This window comes from Crinia signifera, chromosome 8 (genome assembly GCF_055691185.1).
Source record: "Crinia signifera chromosome 8, ASM5569118v1, whole genome shotgun sequence".
NCBI classification, from domain to species: domain Eukaryota; kingdom Metazoa; phylum Chordata; class Amphibia; order Anura; family Myobatrachidae; genus Crinia; species Crinia signifera.
In genome coordinates this window covers 69256055-69274877 of record NC_139224.1, presented here as the reverse complement: position 1 = coordinate 69274877, position 18823 = coordinate 69256055, and the positions used below count along the sequence as shown (strand labels likewise).

Sequence of the window (18823 nt, the reverse complement as noted above, 5' to 3'; positions counted from 1 at the left end):
AATACACTGAGCAAGTATGGGTTGTTAGGTTAACAGTTAAAAGGTGAACAACTATTAGTCGACAGGCAAAAGGTCCACACATCAAAAAGGTCACAAAAAGCAAAAGATCAACATCAAAAAGGTAGACATGGAAAAACGTTTACATGAGTTTTTCACTTTTTTTCTGGTGTCTTTCGACATGAACAGCTTTGTCCTAATGACCGCATCCCCACTGAGCAGAGCAGAAATCTTTTTGGAAAAAAAGCTACAGCTGGTTCATTGTCACGTCGTAGACAGATTGAGACTCACAAGTGTCATATATCAAATAATTCATCTAGGTCAATTTGAACAAAATCCTAATTTAAGCTTTTAGTGTGGAAAACCTTTTGTAAACCAAACGCCATCTGGCCTAATAGATGTTGAGGAATTCATAAAAATAATTTTTACCCCTTTGGTAGTTTAATCTTGAAGAACCCCTGTGTTGTGAGTGTTTACATCATGGGAGCAATACACTCTACTAAGTTAATGTTTCTACGCCCAGAGGTTTGGTCAGGGCATTTATTAGTCAGTCAGGACTTTTGTGTTTAAATGTTAAGATTGCTTTTTTGCAAATTTTGCACAAAGGTTGCGGATGCCTTAGATAATGTATGAACATACTGTATTAGCATCTTTTACTTGGAAAGTAAAAGGTGTGTGTTTTAAGTGAGGGACTTGCAGAAGTGTCATTAAGGTTGTGTGAAGTATGAATAAGATCAATAGGAATTTAAGCTTTTTCATATTTGTATTTCATTTAGAGACAAACTTATTGTTAGTGCTGTACGTTACAATGTCTGATTACTACTGGACAGTTCTACTAACCATGTTACTATTCCATGCAGAGACCTCAGCTGAGCCTTCTCTACAAGCCAAACAGCTAAAACTCAAAAGAGCACGTCTTGCAGATGATCTAAATGAAAAGATCTCCCAGCGGCCAGGTCCTATGGAACTGGTGGTAAAAAATATACTTCCTGTAGAAACCAGCCTAAAGGAGGTGATAATTGGTGAGTAAATATCGTTATTCCAAAGGTCATTCAAACCCGTACATACATGGATGAATACTTTAGTTTGTTGCATTGAATGTACAATCACCTAAAGGAAAGTATGTGGCCATAAGACCATGCAGCACACCAAGGTTGACCATGCAACAATATTTAAATGAGTATAAGTGTAATACAATAAAGATCTTTTTTAGGGGGTTCAAAGAAGCAGCATATATAAAAAGGGGCCTCAAGAACTATAGGTTAAAATCTGAAATTCTATCCAGATAGAATAGGGCTCGCTAATAGGTATTTAATTATATCCAATAGTGCTTGCTGCTGTTATAGTTTGATGTATTGGATTTAATAATTATGTAAATTAAAGACATTGAATTCTGTATTTATTTTCACCCCAAAAATCTTTTTATTTTATTTTTAACGTTATGGGGCAAATTCAATTATAGCTGAGGTTTTCTCCCCCCATAGCTTTATTTTACACTTTTGGTACAGCCATTCACCGTGGAGTAAACGCCCCATATCCACCAAGAGAATAAAGGGTTGTAATAATTGTGATCATAAAGTTGTTTTAAAAAAATAAACAAACATTTTGGAACTGACATGGACACAGTTTTTATTTTCTGTGAGCATTTTATTTATACCATACAGTTTATAAATTTTTGCAGGTTATACAGTCAACCTTTCCAACTCCCAAGGTTTTTTAAAAGGTAAATTTTCAATATGCAGATACAGCCACGATCCAAGAATATACATTAGTGGAATCTGATTGTGTGTCCTGTTTGCCGTTTTGCAAATAAGACATATTTTAATGGAAAAAGTTGCACTTAAAGATGCTCGGCACAACTAGAAGGGCTGTTTAATGCTCAACGATGCTAGATGTATGTGGACACATTGGTTTTGTTTTTTTTACGAATAGTTCTTATCAGAAAAGATAGGTAATAGTCCAATTGTATCAAGAATGACAACTGACTCTTATCTACTATGGTTTCATTTTGGAATATATGTACTAAGTAGTCAAGAGAAAGTACCAGCCAATTGGTTCAGAATTTCAAATTTTACAGGCTGTATTTGAAATATCAAACAAGTAAACTAAACAAGAAGAACAATCGGGCGCAAATAATAATAAATTATTTGATTAATCAATCTATTATAAGTTGTTATTGAATAATGCAATTTATCAATTTGGACGTTGCTCAATTGGACTATACAAAATAAAATATACACAGAAAAAAATATATATCTGTATATATATATATATCAGAGAGCGCCACACAATTGGATGAGTAATTAGTAAAAAAAAATTATTTTACATTTACATAATATGTAAATTAAATGAAAAAATGGTACACATACAATAAAAATATATAAATTAATACACTCTGAATAACTAAACAGAATTTTGTTGTAGACAAATTCCGGAATAGTGATCTATATTCAGAAAAACTCCACCATTAATTAAAGTGTCATGTGCTTACTTAGGGTAGGTTAGAATTTCTCACCCTGGGTGGATTTTCTGTATTGGAGTTCCCAACTGTGCATGTATATTATTGCATAATGCTCCAACTGAGGTGATCAGCTCAACACAAGCTGCTGTTATAACATCATCAATGGCGGGTAATTCTCCTTTAAAGAAAAAGCCGGAGATGGTACCTTGAATTTTGGTGAAGAAATATGTCCGGCAACAGCAAGAACCGGAGCCTGCACACAGCTCCAGCTACCCCCTTTCAGCGGTCGTCACCTGTTGATGAGCCGCTGATGATAGATTCAGCAGGGAGCAAGCCATCTGTCGTAAGGCAGTTGGTGCAGATGCGCCGGTTATGGCTGTAATTTTCGGCAATGTGAGAACTGGCAATTTCAGAGTTGTCCAGGCACAGTGGGTTATGGCAATATGTTTGGTAAAAGCCTCAGACCTTGATGCGTTTCGCCGCTATCGTTCCGTACAGCGGTTTCATCTGATGAAATAACTTCCCGTTGTTGCTACTAGAGGGCGAGATAGCTATAAAAAGGGAATGCAGGACAAGTGAAGCATCAATTGCACTGTGTTGCTTGCAAAGAAATGGGCAAAAAAAACGTGATTTCTCTTTCGTCCAGTCCGGTGACACAGCTTCACCTTGGGATGTAGGAGGGTCCGCAGGAGCCAGGCACCTACTGTATGCTGAAATCTTTCCTCTGGTTTCAGGCTCCTTCCCTTCCGCATCGCATCATGCTTCAGTTAGTTTTAGGTGCCCACAGGAGTGGGTGCTATGCTCGTCTGCTCCTGCAGCCGACAACTTTTTTCCTTTGGATTTTTATTAGAATAGTTAAAAAACGTTATTATTTTATTAAGTTAACCTAGTGCAGGTTTTTCTTTTCCAGTGTGCTGCTTCTAGGAAGCGCCGCACACTCAGAGCGCAGCAGAGGCTGACAGAAGTGTGTCCTGTCAGTGCTCTGTGTGTGTCGGGACGCGGCTGCATCTCGTATAAAGGGATGCAGCGGCATCTCCTGCACCGCACTTAACCTCCTTTGAAGAGAGGTTTGCCTGGGCCCGGGGAGCGTCTGAAACCGGCTCCTTACTTAGCAGGGGATCGTGGGGGACAGACTTCCCGTGATGGCGGACGCCATCTTGGAGGGTTTATAGACTGAAATCCCTCTGGGGTAGTGAAGTCTATTACAGGTGTCCAGCACCGCTGGACAACTCCAAGTGATCCCAGGAAGAAGGGGAGGCACTGGAGGTGAGTAGAAACACTTGTGGGAGCGGCTAAAGGGGGGAAAGGGTGCCAATATGGCTATCCTACCCTGCTGAAGCAGAGACTTGGTCTCTTCCTACTCTGTGTACTGGCGCCAATTTTTCTTCACTGCGGAGATGAAGCCTGGCGGAATTCTTCAAGGTACAGAGATTACAGTTTCTCCTAGAAAGCGCAAACCCCGCTGACGCTGAAGTCACCTACCGCAAGTAGTCAGATAAGTACACTATATACATTGACTGGTACTTTCCCTGACATTGTGCACCATGGGTTAAATATGACTGACACGTGTGATGATGCTGCTGCGGAGAGGGGGGGAGGTGCGGGCCATGTTATTAGACTGCAGATCCTGTGGAGCAAATTTAACATGTGAACAGATGGATCAAGGGGATTTGTGCCCTGCTTGTAAAGCTGTGCCCACGAGTGCGCAAGCCCTGAGATCTGAGCAACAAGAACCTGCGTGGGCTGCTGCATTGGGAAGGTCTATGAATGCCTTGGCTGAGGCACCTAAATAGGCAAAAGGATAGCTTTATTAGGTCTTCTGGCCCTAGTTCATCCTCCCACACTTCTGTGGGATCCATTGCTCATTCGTAAGGGGACTCCATGTTACTGAAGGCCATACAGGACACTGCTCACGGGGTTCATAAGATGAATTCTCTTATGTAAAAGTTTGCAAAACCTTCTGATAGCCCTTCTTCCAGAAGGCCTTCAGCTACATCTCCTCTGTTATCTGTAGATTCTGATGATGATGGTGTTTGTGAAGATGATTCACGTTGGGAGCAAAGGGAAGAGTCTGATGCTTCTGTCCCGGACATTGAGGATTTAATCCTTGCTGTGAAACAGGCTTTGGACCTGTCTGAAGAAGACAGGGTTCAGGCGCATTGTGTTTTTAAAAGAATGCGTAAAGAGTCTGTTACATTCCCTGCTGATGAAGGTATGGTCTCCCTGTTGGGAGAAGCCTGGAAGTTTCCAGATAAAAAAGTGACTATGTCTAAAAGGTTTGCAAATATGTACCCCATGCCTGAGGAGCATGTAAAGTTGTGGGAGAAAGTTCCGTTAGTGGATGCTCCTGTGGCTAGATTGTCAAAAACCACAGCCTTCCCGGTCCAGGGTGGCACGGCCTTCAGGGACCCGGTAGATAAAAAGTGGAAGGATGCCTTAAGGCAGTCTTTGAAGGAGTGGGCTATACACTCCATCCCATTATTGCTTCAGCCTGGGTAGCCAAAGCAATGATTAAGTGGGCTGAGGCTTTGGGAGATCAGTTGCAACCTGATTCTGAGGCTTTTCTCTTAATGGAGAAGCTCAAATGTGCTGCAGAGTACATCACTGAGGCTGGTGAAGAGGGCGTTAAGATGGCGTCTAAGGTTTTCACCACGTTAGTATCTGCAAGGTGAGCCCTCTGGCTTAAGGCCTGGGATGCAGATAGCGAATCAAAGAAATCCCTTGAGCCCTTGGCTTTTAAAGGGGAACTGCTTTTTGGTTCTGAATTAGAGTCCATCATAAAGCAGGCAACGGGGGGGGGGGGGGGGGGGGGGAGTACCTTTCTTCCTACCACTATTAAAGCTTCAGGTTAAAAATTTGGAGTTTTCAAACCTGCTTTTCGCTCGTCCTTTCGAGGGGGAGCATCTAACAAAGGACAAGCGGGAAAAGGAAGATTCCCGGCTGGTGCATACTGTACATACAAACATAAAGTGAGACAAGACACCATCAATTGTTAAAAAGACTGTGTGTGTGTTTCTGTGCACAGGATCTGTGAATTAATTTTTAGCGATACCCAGCCTCTCCTTTGTATATCCAATATTATATACTAGTATAAATTAGCTTCTCAGCTAATTAATGGATATAAATGGAATAGTTGTATTAAACAATCTCTTTTATATTCAATGGCTCATTCCAGTATTTATCATTTCAGTATCCACTGAGACAAATAAGCAACATATGTTGCACTTGTATGAAAAAGAACTCTGTACACTTATCAAGTAGTGAGAAAAGAGGTTCAATTTGTATCGGTGTTGTCGCTTTCAACAATGCAACAAAGTATGTTTTAAATATACACCTTGCTACAGTATATGCGGCTTCAAAGACTGAGCTCCTAATGGAAGGTTCTTTTTATGTAGTGTGACACTAGTCACTATCTCCTTATTCCATGGGAAAACAGTTACTTTTTATTCGTTTTATTAAAATCAGATCACAATGTCCCACCTAATCATTCCCATAGTAAATTTGCAACCATGTACGTGATCTGGGTTAGTAGGACATATGATTAATACAACATGAGGTGTGGTCACTAAATGGTATTGATGCTGACACACTAATGCTCGGAGCCGTGTCAGTGCTGAAACTTGCTGCGTGTGCGTGTCACTCCGTGCGCACGGCGGGATACGCTATCAGCTTTGACTACAAACAGACACACACTTTCACATATCTAGATATTAGCTTGGGGTGCAATTAGGAGACTGAGAAAGTTGCTCTTTAAAGAGCATTTCTATCACACACGCTGGGAAGTTACAATCATTAGTATTGCCTCACACGGAGGTAGTGCACAAAACGCTGTACGTTCCGCTATCGCTTCATCAGGGCGAAACGTACGTTGGTGCACAGTGTGTGCAGTTGTGTGTGGCCAGTTCACCCACGGCCCTTTTGGGAGCGGTGTTGGCTCTCAGGGAAAAGGGGGTGGTGGTCCCGGTTCCTCTGGAGGATTGCAAGAAACGTTTTTACTCAATCCTTTTCTTGGCGCCCAAACCAGACGGGTCAGTCAGACCTAAATACTAAATTTGAAGTCCTTAAACCAACACCTTTGGGTGGATCACTTCCGCATGGAGTCTCTGCACTCAGTGCTCGGTAGTATAGAGCCAGGGGAATTTTTGGCATCGGTAGATATTCAGGATGCATATCTTCACATACCCATATGCACAGAGCATCAAGCCATACTTCCCTTTGCGGGAAGACTCTGAGGGGAGACTCACTTGCAGTTCCAGGCTCTATCCTTTGGTCTGGCTACAGCACCGAGGGTATTCACAAAGGTGATGGCTGTCAGGGCAGTGTCACTCAGGCTGAGGGAATAGTGATTATTCCCTACCTGGACGATCTGCTTTTGAAAGCAGAGTCAGAGAGCAAGTTGCAGGAACACCTGTCAGTGGCAACACAGTTCTTGAGAGACATGGGTTGGTACTCAATCTACCCAAATCCCATTTAATCCCTTCACAGAGACTGCTGTTTCTGGGAGTAATATTGGACACCCACTTCCACAGGGTATTTCTACCAGAGTCCAAAGCAAGGGACATTTGTCAGCTGGTATTACTGTTACTGCAGGCATTAAGGCCTACACTTTGGCAAGGGGTGAAGCTCCTCTGCAAAATGGTGGCGACTTTCGAGACACTACAGTTTCCCAGGTTTCATTCCAGAACTCTTCAGTGGAACATCCTCTCCTGTTGGTCAGACAAAGGAGTCCTTACTATGGTGGACGGACATAGAAACCTTGCAGCTGGGACGGTCACTCTGTTCTTGGGACTGGGTGGTCATAACAACCAACGCCAGTCTCAGGGGTTGGGGGAAGGTTGCCCTTCACCTTCGGTTGCAGGGCCTGTGGTCCAAACAGGAATCCAGATTGCCAATAAATATTTTGGAACTTCGTGCAGTGTGGAAAACCCTCCAACAAGCGGAGGATTGTCTGATAGGCCTTCCGATCAGAGTTCAGTCAGACAACACCATGGCAGTGGCTTACCTGAATCATCAGGACGGAACTCGCAGCAGCATGGCAATGCAGGAAGTCTCAAATATTTTTCAGATGGGCAGAGATAAACATTCCTATTCTGTCTGCGGTCTTCATTCCGGGGATCCAGAATGTCGAGGCGGATTTTCTCAGCAGAGAGGACTTGCTGGAGGGGGAATGGTCCTTACATCCGGAGGTATTCCAGGAGATTGTGAGTCGCTGGGGGCTCCCAGAAGTGGATCTAATGGCATCCAGGAACAACTGTCAGGTTCCGAGATTTTGTTCCAGAATCAGGGACCCAACCGCTTGGGATGTGGATGCTATGACGGTTCCGTGGGAATTTCACCTGGTATACATTTTTCCTCCGTTCCCAATGATACCGCGGTAATTGAGAAGGGTGAAGTCTCAACAAGTGCAGGCAATTCTGATTGCACCAGACTGGCCCAAGAGGTCGTGGTATTCAGAAGTTATCAGCGGAATCTTGGCCTCTTCATCAGGACCTTCTAAGGCAAGGGCCATTTCTGCACCTGGACCTAGCTCGGCTCAGTTTGACGGCCTGGCTTATGAGACCTCCTTACTAAGGAGGAAAGGATTGTCTGAGGCAGTTATCCAGACTATGCTCGTAAACCGGTGTCTGCTGCAAATTACCATCGAGTCTGGAAGATTTACATCAGGTGGTGTGAGCGTCAGAAGGTTCACACTTCCGGGTTCAAAGTGGCCAGATTGTTGGATTTCCTTCAAGATGGTTCTCTACAGGTTTGGGATTATACCACCAGGTCGGTTGCTGCATCTTGGGCGGTGCGCCATGGGGCTACGGCTGAGCAAGTATGCAGGGCTGCCACTTGATCATCTGTTTACACTTTCACCAAGTTCTACAGGTTCCATGAGTTCGCGGCGGAGGACGCATCATTCGGGCGAGCAGTGATGAGAACTGCAAACCTGAGCGTATCCTCCCAAAGGACCGGCTCTTAAAAGTCCCAATGTGAGCTGTGTCACCAGGACAATTGAAAGAGAAAAAGGGATTTTTGTAAGAACTTACCGGTCGAATCTCTTTCTCTGATATTGTCCTGGTGACACAGCGATCCCTCCCTTACGCTCAGTAAGTATTGCCGTTTTCATGATATGTCATGTTGTAATGGTTATGTTAAATGATTGTGCATGTAATATGTTCAGGAGTTGTACTGAGTTAATGTATTCCATTGGGCTTTGGAAGTTGAACTGAGGATTCTGGGATGCCGAGTTCGGACCCTCCTACATCCCAATGTGAGTTGTCACCAGGACAATATCAGAGAAAGGGATACGAACGGTAAGTTCTTACAAAAATCCCTTTTATTGTTGTCTGATATAAGATAATAAACTTGTGTATGGTATGATGACTAAACAAAAGCGAGACCTAATTAATGCTCTAAAGTGATTGGTAGGGATTGCCTTTTAAAATTAGGGAATAGCTTGTGCTCTCATCTTCTGAGGAAACAGTCAGCCACTACGATGGACAAACGCGTCAAGAGCGAGAGTACCTATCTGCCTATACTATAGATCAGTGGTCTCTAACCTTTTTCGGGACGGGAGCTACTCGCGACAAAATAAACCACCCGAAGAGCTACTAAAATAAAAAAAATAAAAAATATCTGCATAATAACCAAAAAATGCCCTTTACACATTATGCCACACACTGTAATGCCCCTGGCACATTATGCCACACACCGCAATGCCACTGGCATATTATGCCACACACCGCAATGCCCCAGACACAATATGCCACACACTGCAATATCCAATAAGTCACATACCTCCCATCACTGGAGGCAGAGGAGAAGGGACATCTGAAACCCGAAATTAGGGGGATAACCTACTAACGTGGTACTCCAGCGAGGCTACATCCCCCATTTTTTTCGCTATGGGGGCATGGTCAGCGCTCTAAGAGCTGTAGCCACATGGGGTGTGGCCAATGGAAATGGGGGTATGTCCCCAATAGTGCCAGATACACATATGCCCCCAATAGTGCAGTGCCAGATACACATATGCCACCAATAGTGCCAGATACACATATGCCACCAATAGTGCCAGATACACATATGCCACCAATAGTGCCAGATACACATATGCCACCAATAGTGCCAGATACACATATGCCACCAATAGTGCCAGATACACATATGCCACCAATAGTGCCAGATACACATATGCCACCAATAGTGCCAGATACACATATGCCACCAATAGTGCCAGATACACATATGCCACCAATAGTGCCAGATACACATATGCCACCAATAGTGCCAGATACACATATGCCACCAATAGTGCCAGATACACATATGCCACCAATAGTGCCAGATACACATATGCCACCAATAGTGCCAGATACACATATGCCACCAATAGTGCCAGATACACATATGCCACCAATAGTGCCAGATACACATATGCCACCAATAGTACCAGATACACATATGCTCCCACGGGGCCAGGTATGCCCCCACAGTGTCAGGTACACACACACACACACACACACATACACACACACATGCACAAACACACTCTCTGCCCTCAAATATCCAGCATATTTCACCATAGAGAAAAAATCTGTGAGCCAGCAGATTTTAACTAACAGACCTGGCAGGGTACATGCCCAGTGGGGATACTACATGCCCACACACACCCTGTGCCCTGAAATAGTCAGCATTAAAGATAAAAAAAAAAATTGGGAGCAATCAGATTTGACCTGGCAGAGTACGTGTACCAGATCCGTGGAGGCTTTCAGAGGCGTTCACAGCTGGGTATAGATGTCGGAGTCCCAGGGAGATGACCACGGCGGCGGCGGAGTTCAGGAGTCTGGACGACACCAGCAGAAGGCGCGGAATCTCCCACCATGCCCAATGACCTCAGGCTGTAAAGTGAGTGCCGCTCCACGTCGGCGTAGCAGCAGGAGGTCACTTTCTTACGCAGTTGACCTCCTGACGCCAAGTGAGTCCCGCTCCACGTCGGCACCGTAGCAGCAGGAGGTCACTTTCTTACGCAGTTGACCTCCTGCCGACAAGTGAGGACCGCTCCATGCCGGCGGAGCAGCAGGAGGTCACTTTTCTGCGGCAATTGACCTCCTGCCGCGTAATTATGGCAGACGAGCAGCTGAGCTACCAGTTACTACCCGGCGAGCTACCTGTCGCTCGCGAGCGACGGGTTGGCGATCCCGGCTATAGATCAAGCAGCCTCCCTCCCCGGAGATTGCTACTATATACATTGTTCACAGGGTGAGTGCAACTCAAATTACCGTATCATTGGGAGAAGCTTGCGGCCAGTACCCCTCTGCATGTTGTTACATTTGGTGGACTTTGAGTTCTGGACATGTGGTCTCCTCTTTTGATGTGCCGCATCTGACTATCATTGCAGCAAATAGTAATCTCCACTGTCAGCTGTAATCGATGCTGGGATGCCACTGGAAAGGGCACAGTGAGCACTATTCCACCTGCAAGATCATCTTGCATTATAACCAGTGATGAATGTTCTATTAACAAAGCCATACCCCCAAAATAAGCTCCCCCCCATCAGCGCTGGATGACTACACCTGCCACGGACTGATTGGGGTAAGAGCAAGGGGAATGGCAGTCCATTTCTAGACTTTACTTACCTGTTTCTGGGCTCCATTAATATTACCAACTGAAAGAACCAGATTAACTTTATTTACCTTTATTTTGGGAGATTACAGATGAAACCATTTGAACTTTATTCGGGGAGGTAAAGCATACCATTTGATGTTCATAACTGGGCATTATGTTGATTGCTACATTTTCTCAACAAACTGATAGAAATTGACAGAGGAATACCTGCTGTGAATGACAATTTATTATCATTTTATTAACAGTTTCTTATATCGTGCATACATATTCCACAGCGCTTTACAGAGAATATTTGAGCATTCACATCAGTCCCTGCCCCAGTGGAGCTTACACTCTATATTCCCTACCACATGTACACATGCACACAGACATTCTAGACAATAGTGCTTTAAGACTACACGACAAGGTCTCTTTCCTTCATTAGTGTATGCTTTTGAGATATATATATATATATATATATATATATATATATATATATATATATATACCTTACCTACACCTTATCTACACCTTACCTACACAAATGTTTAGACATGTTAATTAAGGCACATCCTCCACAACTAATATAACTTTACTGTGTTGTGCCTTTCGAATAAATCAGCAATGATGCATTCTATTAAATGTACAGCAAATGATGTCTTACATTACAAGCATTTTTTTTTTGCCACAGATGTGGATTATGCTAAGATACCAGACAGCTCTTCATTTGATGAAGACAGCAGTGATGCGTTGTCCCCAGAGCAGCCTGCTAGCCAAGAGTCACAAGGATCAGTACCATCTCCTGCTGATTCTAGGGCTAATGAAGCTACACTACTACACTCCCCAACCCAGGTGAGAACTGGGTATTAGTAAATGTACAGTAACAAAATTGTTAATAATATGTCATCAAATGTAGTAGTACGAAGTATAGCCTTTTTCTGTGTCATTCACTAACTTTTATGCAGTGGACACTTTTTTTGTTTTGTATTTGTTTTAAGTCCTTATTCCTCATTTCTAGTGTGTTTCCTTTTTTTCTAATGCTCTTTAAAGTGAGTGCTATCTAAATGTTTAACTGGCATTCTGTAATTTCTTACTGAGTACAATTAAATGGTGGTCCTTGAGGTCTAGACACACGAGCCTTCGCAATACTGTAAATTTATATAATTTTGCAGAAAGCTAGTCCATTGCACAGACAACACATTGATTATGCCTGATAAATGATTAGGTACTTGTGGATTATCACGGCTCCCATCGCATGCCATCGCATGCCATATATAGTGGCATGCGATGGGATGCGATTTTTGCAGTTTTTTAACGTTTTTGACAAAATCGCATGCGATTTTTAACAGAAAAGCATGCAAATGCATTAAAATTAGTATGAAACATGTTCAATGGCCCCCAAATGGCATTTTTGAGGCTGTACCACCCCCACTATCAACGCGAACCCGAAGCTTGGCGAGCGCCGCGAGGGGCGGCGGTACGCGTCCTACGACCTTTTCATACCCCCACTATCCACGTCGGCGCGGAGTTGAGAATAGAAAGTGTGGCGAGCGCACCGAGCCCGTAGCGTGGCGAGCGCACGCGGACACCTGTGAAGCCCGCGAGGGGACGCGGATACCTGTGAAGGTATCCGCGTTCCCTCGCGGGGCTCGGTGGCTCGCTGCGCTCGCCACACTTTCTGTTCTAAACAAATCCACGCCAACGTGGATAGTGGGGGTATGAAAAGGTCGTAGGACGCGTACCGCCGCCCCACGCGGGCTCGCTGCGCTCGCCACGCTTCGGGTTCGCGTTGATAGTGGGGGTGGTACAGCCTCAAAAATGCCATTTGGGGGCCATTGAACATGTTTCATACTAATTTCAATGCATTTGTATGCTTTTCTGTTAAACATCGCATGCGATGCGATTTTTTCATGTGCGATGCCCATCGTGGGAGCCGTGATACTCCACAAGTACCAATGATCAAGATGTGGCCCTGATCTCTTTCAAGCTGGGTTATGTGAAATTTGAAATCACGGTTTGTATCTAAATCAGGATTTATTAAATACTTCTATACACCTTACAAAATATAAATATCTAAAAGGAGCTTATAGACACCACTCTCATGTAAATCAATATATTTTAAGTGGGGTGACTCACTACCATAAATAGGAATTGGCCCTCAAAAATATTTACAGTAGCAGAGCAATATCAAACCAACATATGCCAATCAAAAGTTTAATTCAAAAGTACAAACTGTCATTAAACTATACACATACAATAATAGAATTACACATATATTCAATATAATAATCAATACACCATAGTATCAACTAAAGTGACTTTCTGATTTTGTCGACTCCTCAGCAGAGTCTGGTCTTTATGCCAGATATCAATTTATCAGTTATTACTCATTAGTTTATAAGTAACAATGTTAGTAGCTGAAGTCAATTGCAGATTATACAGGACTCACATTCTGCTATCCACTGACAGTCATACAGTTGGGTCAAGAACACTTAATGTTCGGCTTTTTCCAGATTTATTTGGTCACTATAGATCTAACCTACATTACTATCATGGTTGGTACTTTATCTGATGTTCTGTTTATGTTCACATGTGTACCGTATGATGATATTTCTTGTTTATATATGTACAGAATCTATGCTTCCCTCCCCTGCATCCCCTCTGTTTCTTCCCACCCACCCCCCTTTTTTCTTTATTCTGTAACCCTGTATTAAAAATTCAAATATTTTCAATAAAATATTGATGATAAAAAAAAAAAAATGCACAATGCAGCATGATAACATCGATCGTGAATAGAAAATACCATTGCTTGCAATCAGAAGCTTCAATCACCTGTGGGCCAAGAAGTAAAGTCCGCTCCTAAATAAGCACTGGCATCATCTGGCATGGAGAAATCCTTAAAGTGTCCTTGTCAAACAAGCATAGCCTGGCTGGGTAAATAAGTGCAAATTTCAGATTTGTCCTTGATCAGCCGGGTGTGAATAGTCTTGAAAAGGGTGCAGTTTATGCGATTGCCACTAAAAACTTTGTTTTAGGGGAAGCTGTCCATAACAGTTCCTTGTGAAGGTAATTTAGAAGATGACCACTCTGGTGCGAGCATTAACACCCTGTTTTTCAGGTCCCAGACGATGAGCCTTCCACTACCATGTCCGAACATTCAGCCACCACCCCCAGCAAAGCAAGCAAAGTATTTCTTATGAAATGGTGTAGTGCCGGCCCCTTAACAGTAACCGGGAGCCCCAACCAGAGCTGGCCCTAGCCTAAATGATGCCCTAGGCAAGATTTTGGCTGGTGCCCCCTAGCACCGCCACTAGTTCCGCCTCTGACTCTGCTCCCCTTTCCCAGCACCATCAACCCTCATCATAGCAGTCATCATTTTGGTGCTTCACCCGCAATATTTTAAATAGAAACAGTGCACACATTTGGTGCGCAGCCCAAACAGGGGTGTTTTCTTGCTGGGAAGGGGCATGGCCACACAATTTTACCCCCAATTCAAATTATGCCACACAGTAGTGCAACTTTATTCACATTATATCATGCGAGGGTGTCCCTTATTCACGTTACATCACACTGTAGTACCACTTTACCTTATATACATTACTCCTCACATTATTCACATTATACTCTTAGAAAAAAATCCTGAGAAAATATTGTATTTTAACCACCTCCATGGCTACACTGCAACCCAGCACAAAGCAGTGTGTGCTGGGCAGAGGAGAAGAGCTGCAGCTGCTGTTGTCACTTAAGGGAAGGGGGCCCGGGGCCCCCACTGGGCCCTCCCATCAGACTTTGGCCTGAGTAATTTGTACCCCCTACCCCTTTCTCTCGGCACCCCTGATAATACCACACAGTAATGCCCCTTACACATGACACACAATATTAATGTCCTTATAACCATAATGCCCCTTACACATTATGCCAACCTTTATTAATGCCCTTCATACACATAATGACACACATAATGCCCCTTACACATATGTCGCACATTATTAATGCCCTTATACACATGACACACACAATGCCCATTACACATATGTTGCACATTATTAATGCCCTTATACATATGACACACATAATGCCTGTTTAACATATGTCGCACATTATTAATGCATTTATACATGACACACATAATGCCCCTTACACATATGCCGAACACTATTGCACAACCAACCGCAGACAGCACTCGCACAGCCGCTAACACTGTGACCTCTGCTTGGATACAGATGTTTCCTCATACATCTTGACTCAATAGGCCATGCAGCTCCTGGCCAGTTCTGCTAACGTTGGGTGCCTTTTTTGCTGAAAATTCGTCTTATTTGCATTGTCATGACCAGCACACACAAGGAGCTTCCGATGATTAAAATGATATGCTGAATGCCTATATTCTGTGTGCAACTGTGGCTGTACCTGCATACGGAATGTTACAGTGATTTCCATGAATACACTATTTCATATGCAGATACAGCCTCACTCACACACAGAATATAGGCATGCTGCATATCATTTAATCAGCAGAAGCTGGTGATGCCCCTAGGCATTCCAAATGCCCTAGGCAATTGCCTAATTTGCCTATGCCTAAGGCCGGTCCTAGCCCCAACAGCCTTAAGTTGGTTCTCCTTAATCTGTTCTTACGGTTGTCTATTTTATTAGCCATTACATGATGAGATTTCTGAAGGTCGTTTAGTATGGGTTTTAAGCTCCTGATTTAATGAAACATATTTCCTATCTGGGATTCATTATGAGCAACCCTCTGGATGAGTTGGGATAAGTGGTCTTTAAGATCAGCAATAGGCTTTAAATGTTTCTATTTGCTCCCTAAACATAGGGGTGATGGTGTAATTAATGGGTATTACCATATCTTGATGAGTCTGGTACCTGGGAGAAAAGCTAATGGATGCATAGATTTGTCCAAAGAGTCCAGAGAGTGCGCAGGGCTGGAGGGGCCAGCTATAATGGCAGAGGGGCACATTGCAGGACGTGGCAGGGAAGCTGCTTCCAGCACGTGGAGGAGGCTGCAGACGCTTACTTGGGACCCGTAGTAAATATAGCGAGATATGAGCGCTAGGGACTAGGGTTGTGTGCTATGTACAAATGGCTGCATTCTGGTAGAGGGATGCTGCCCTCAACAAAGAGAAAAACAAGAAGAAAAACCAGTAGGCACCTTATGTACACTAAAAAACTATTTAATTAATAAATTACATAAAACAATAAATTTGCATGCATGCATGCAATAACACAATTAAATTTAATTAAAAATGACCACATCAATGCAATTGCGTATTTATATAAAAGTAACCTATAGTTACCAAGTCCTGATTGGACAATCGGATTGCGCAGATTGGACAGATCTTTCCAATCACACAGTAAGGGGTAAGTTTCCCAGTGCTTTTAGGGGATGAATGATATGTCCTCCCAGATGGGACAATTGGGTGAGCGGGTGGATTCCTTTCTCACTCCCAGGTCTCAGATGTTAGATGACCAATAGTTGTAAATGGCACTTGGTGATTGCCCAGATTGATGTAGAGTGGCTGGCGCTGTCTCCCGGGGTCTTTTGCTGAACTGTAGCGTGTACCAAGTTGGTGAGTGGATGCACACTCCGCCGATCGCCTTGCGGCATCAGGTAATCACCTAGCTGCTGCACCAGCCAGCGAGGCAGGCTGGAGTACAATGTCTTCGGCGTATGCTATCTCCGTATGTGTGTGGATACACGCTCCTCCTTGAGGTGACCAGACTTATGGTAACTGTCCTCCGTATGTGTGGCGGCTCATGGGAAATCACTATGTGCCGTATCCAACCACCTGTGCTGGGGACCAGGATTTTGGGGGAAACCAATCAAAAGTCTATGCTGCAGATATGCCCCTGGAGTCTGAGGACACGTGGGCATGTACTGAGGCTCGCGGAAAATAAATTCCATACTGAATTAAGAAGAGGATTCTTCACCATTAGAGCAGTCAAGACTTCCGGTTCCGGCGATCCTATGGGTACTCACAAATACTCCCTAGGGGCTGAGTGGCAATAATGCACTGACTCATGTGCCTTTCCTCCCCTTTCTCTGCTATATACCTACAGTATATTCATAATTAACTGCCTACATTAAACTTTTCTTATCGTTTATTTTCTTACAACGCATTTATGCCATTTACAATATGGGCGTCTGGCCTTAGGAGCCAGCATTCTCATCTTGTTGTCAGGTTATGACCTGTTTCACCTTATATCTACTACGGAAGTTATGCTTCTATGTTTTGTATTCATTGTTCCCCCCACCCCTCATCCCCGCCTTCCCTCAGTCTTGTCTTGTTGTCGCATCCAAACCCATCCCTTACTGCCTTGACACGTATTACGTGACAGATATTGAGAAAAGAAGGCCCCGTGTTGAAATGTATAGTGACATGATGATTTTCATGATCCATGTAAACGATTTCTATGTCCCTTAAGCTAGGCAGCTGGAACATCGGGGGGTATAAATTCCCCCCAAAAACATAAAAGTATATTGCTACATTTGAATAAACTGCACCAAGATGTAAGATGAGGAGACTCATCTTACAGCACCGAAAACTGTGAAGCTTGGCCCTATGGGCTGGAAATTGGTAGCATCAGCCCCATATAACTCTAAGGCCTGGCAATTCTAGTTAAATCCCACTTGCCTATTGTGGTTTCCGATGTTGTAGCAGTTGCAGAGGGTCGCTATTTAATGTGCCAAATGGTTTGACAGACAAACGTTTACTTGTATGACAGTTTATGCACCCAACACACATTCTAAGCCATTCCTCCTGAAAATAATCTGACCCCACGCCTGTCCACCCCATTATACTAGGGGCTGACTTCTATCTCATCAGTTCCCTGACATTAGACAGACAAATACCCAATGCCAATAGAAAGAAATTGCCCAAATTTGGTATTCAGGCCTTGATATCCCAACTTCAATTATTAGATATATGGAGAACGTTGCATCCTGTTGAAAAATACTGTACTTGACATGCCTAGCAGCAGCCACAAATCAATATCTAGAATAGACTACCTGTTCACGTCTATCCCCATTCTCCCCAAAATAGAAGGCGCATATTTTGAACCCATTACCCTCTCGGACCATGCAGTGGTCTGGATCCATCTTAAGCTACAGAGGGAACCATCCTCCTTTATCTCATGGCGATGCCCATCGTCTATCACCACATCACATAAACTTAGAGAAAAAGTCTTAACGGCGTGGGACTCCTATCACGCCAATAATAGCCCCACTCTCTCTTCGGACCCGGGTTTATATTGGCAGGCCTCATAGGCTACTATACGTGGAGAAATCATATCCTTCTCCTCGTTCCAACAGCTAAAACTACCCAAGACTACCTTGCAGCCCAACAGCAACTTACTGACTCCTTTCAAAATTTTAAAACTAACCCCTCCCCCCAGACGAGTTCTGTATACACTCTAGCTAGATCTGAATATGAAGCGGTTATATCTAAAAAGGAGGCCTGGTATACTTTTAACAAGGATTTTAAGTTTCATAAGTTTGGAAATAAATCAGGGAAACTACTATCCAACTTACTGGAGGGCCAGAGAACCCCATCCACAATCCACCCATTACAAAAACCAGACTCCACTTTCACCAAAACTAATAAGGAGATTGCCCAAGTTTTGAATTTCTATGGCACACTATATTCCCATCCTTACTCTGACAACAACCAAGCGTCCTTGTTCTGGGACAACCTTCCCCTACCCCATTTATCTTTGGATCAAAGAGACAATCTAAACAGAGATATAACTCTCCAGGAGGTCAACAATGCC

General features: G+C 43.6%; 1 protein-coding gene across 3 annotated transcripts in view; it reads left to right on the top strand.

Moving 5' to 3' along the window:
• Positions 1 to 18823, top strand: part of MRTFA (myocardin related transcription factor A) — a 157622-nt gene that overhangs the window by 53954 nt on the left and 84845 nt on the right. For all 3 annotated transcript variants that reach the window (XM_083156644.1, XM_083156645.1, XM_083156646.1), the window contains 2 exons: positions 858 to 1019; positions 11736 to 11896. In XM_083156644.1, coding sequence (XP_083012770.1) covers positions 858 to 1019; positions 11736 to 11896 — 323 coding nt within the window. The remainder of the gene's footprint in view (positions 1 to 857; positions 1020 to 11735; positions 11897 to 18823) is intronic.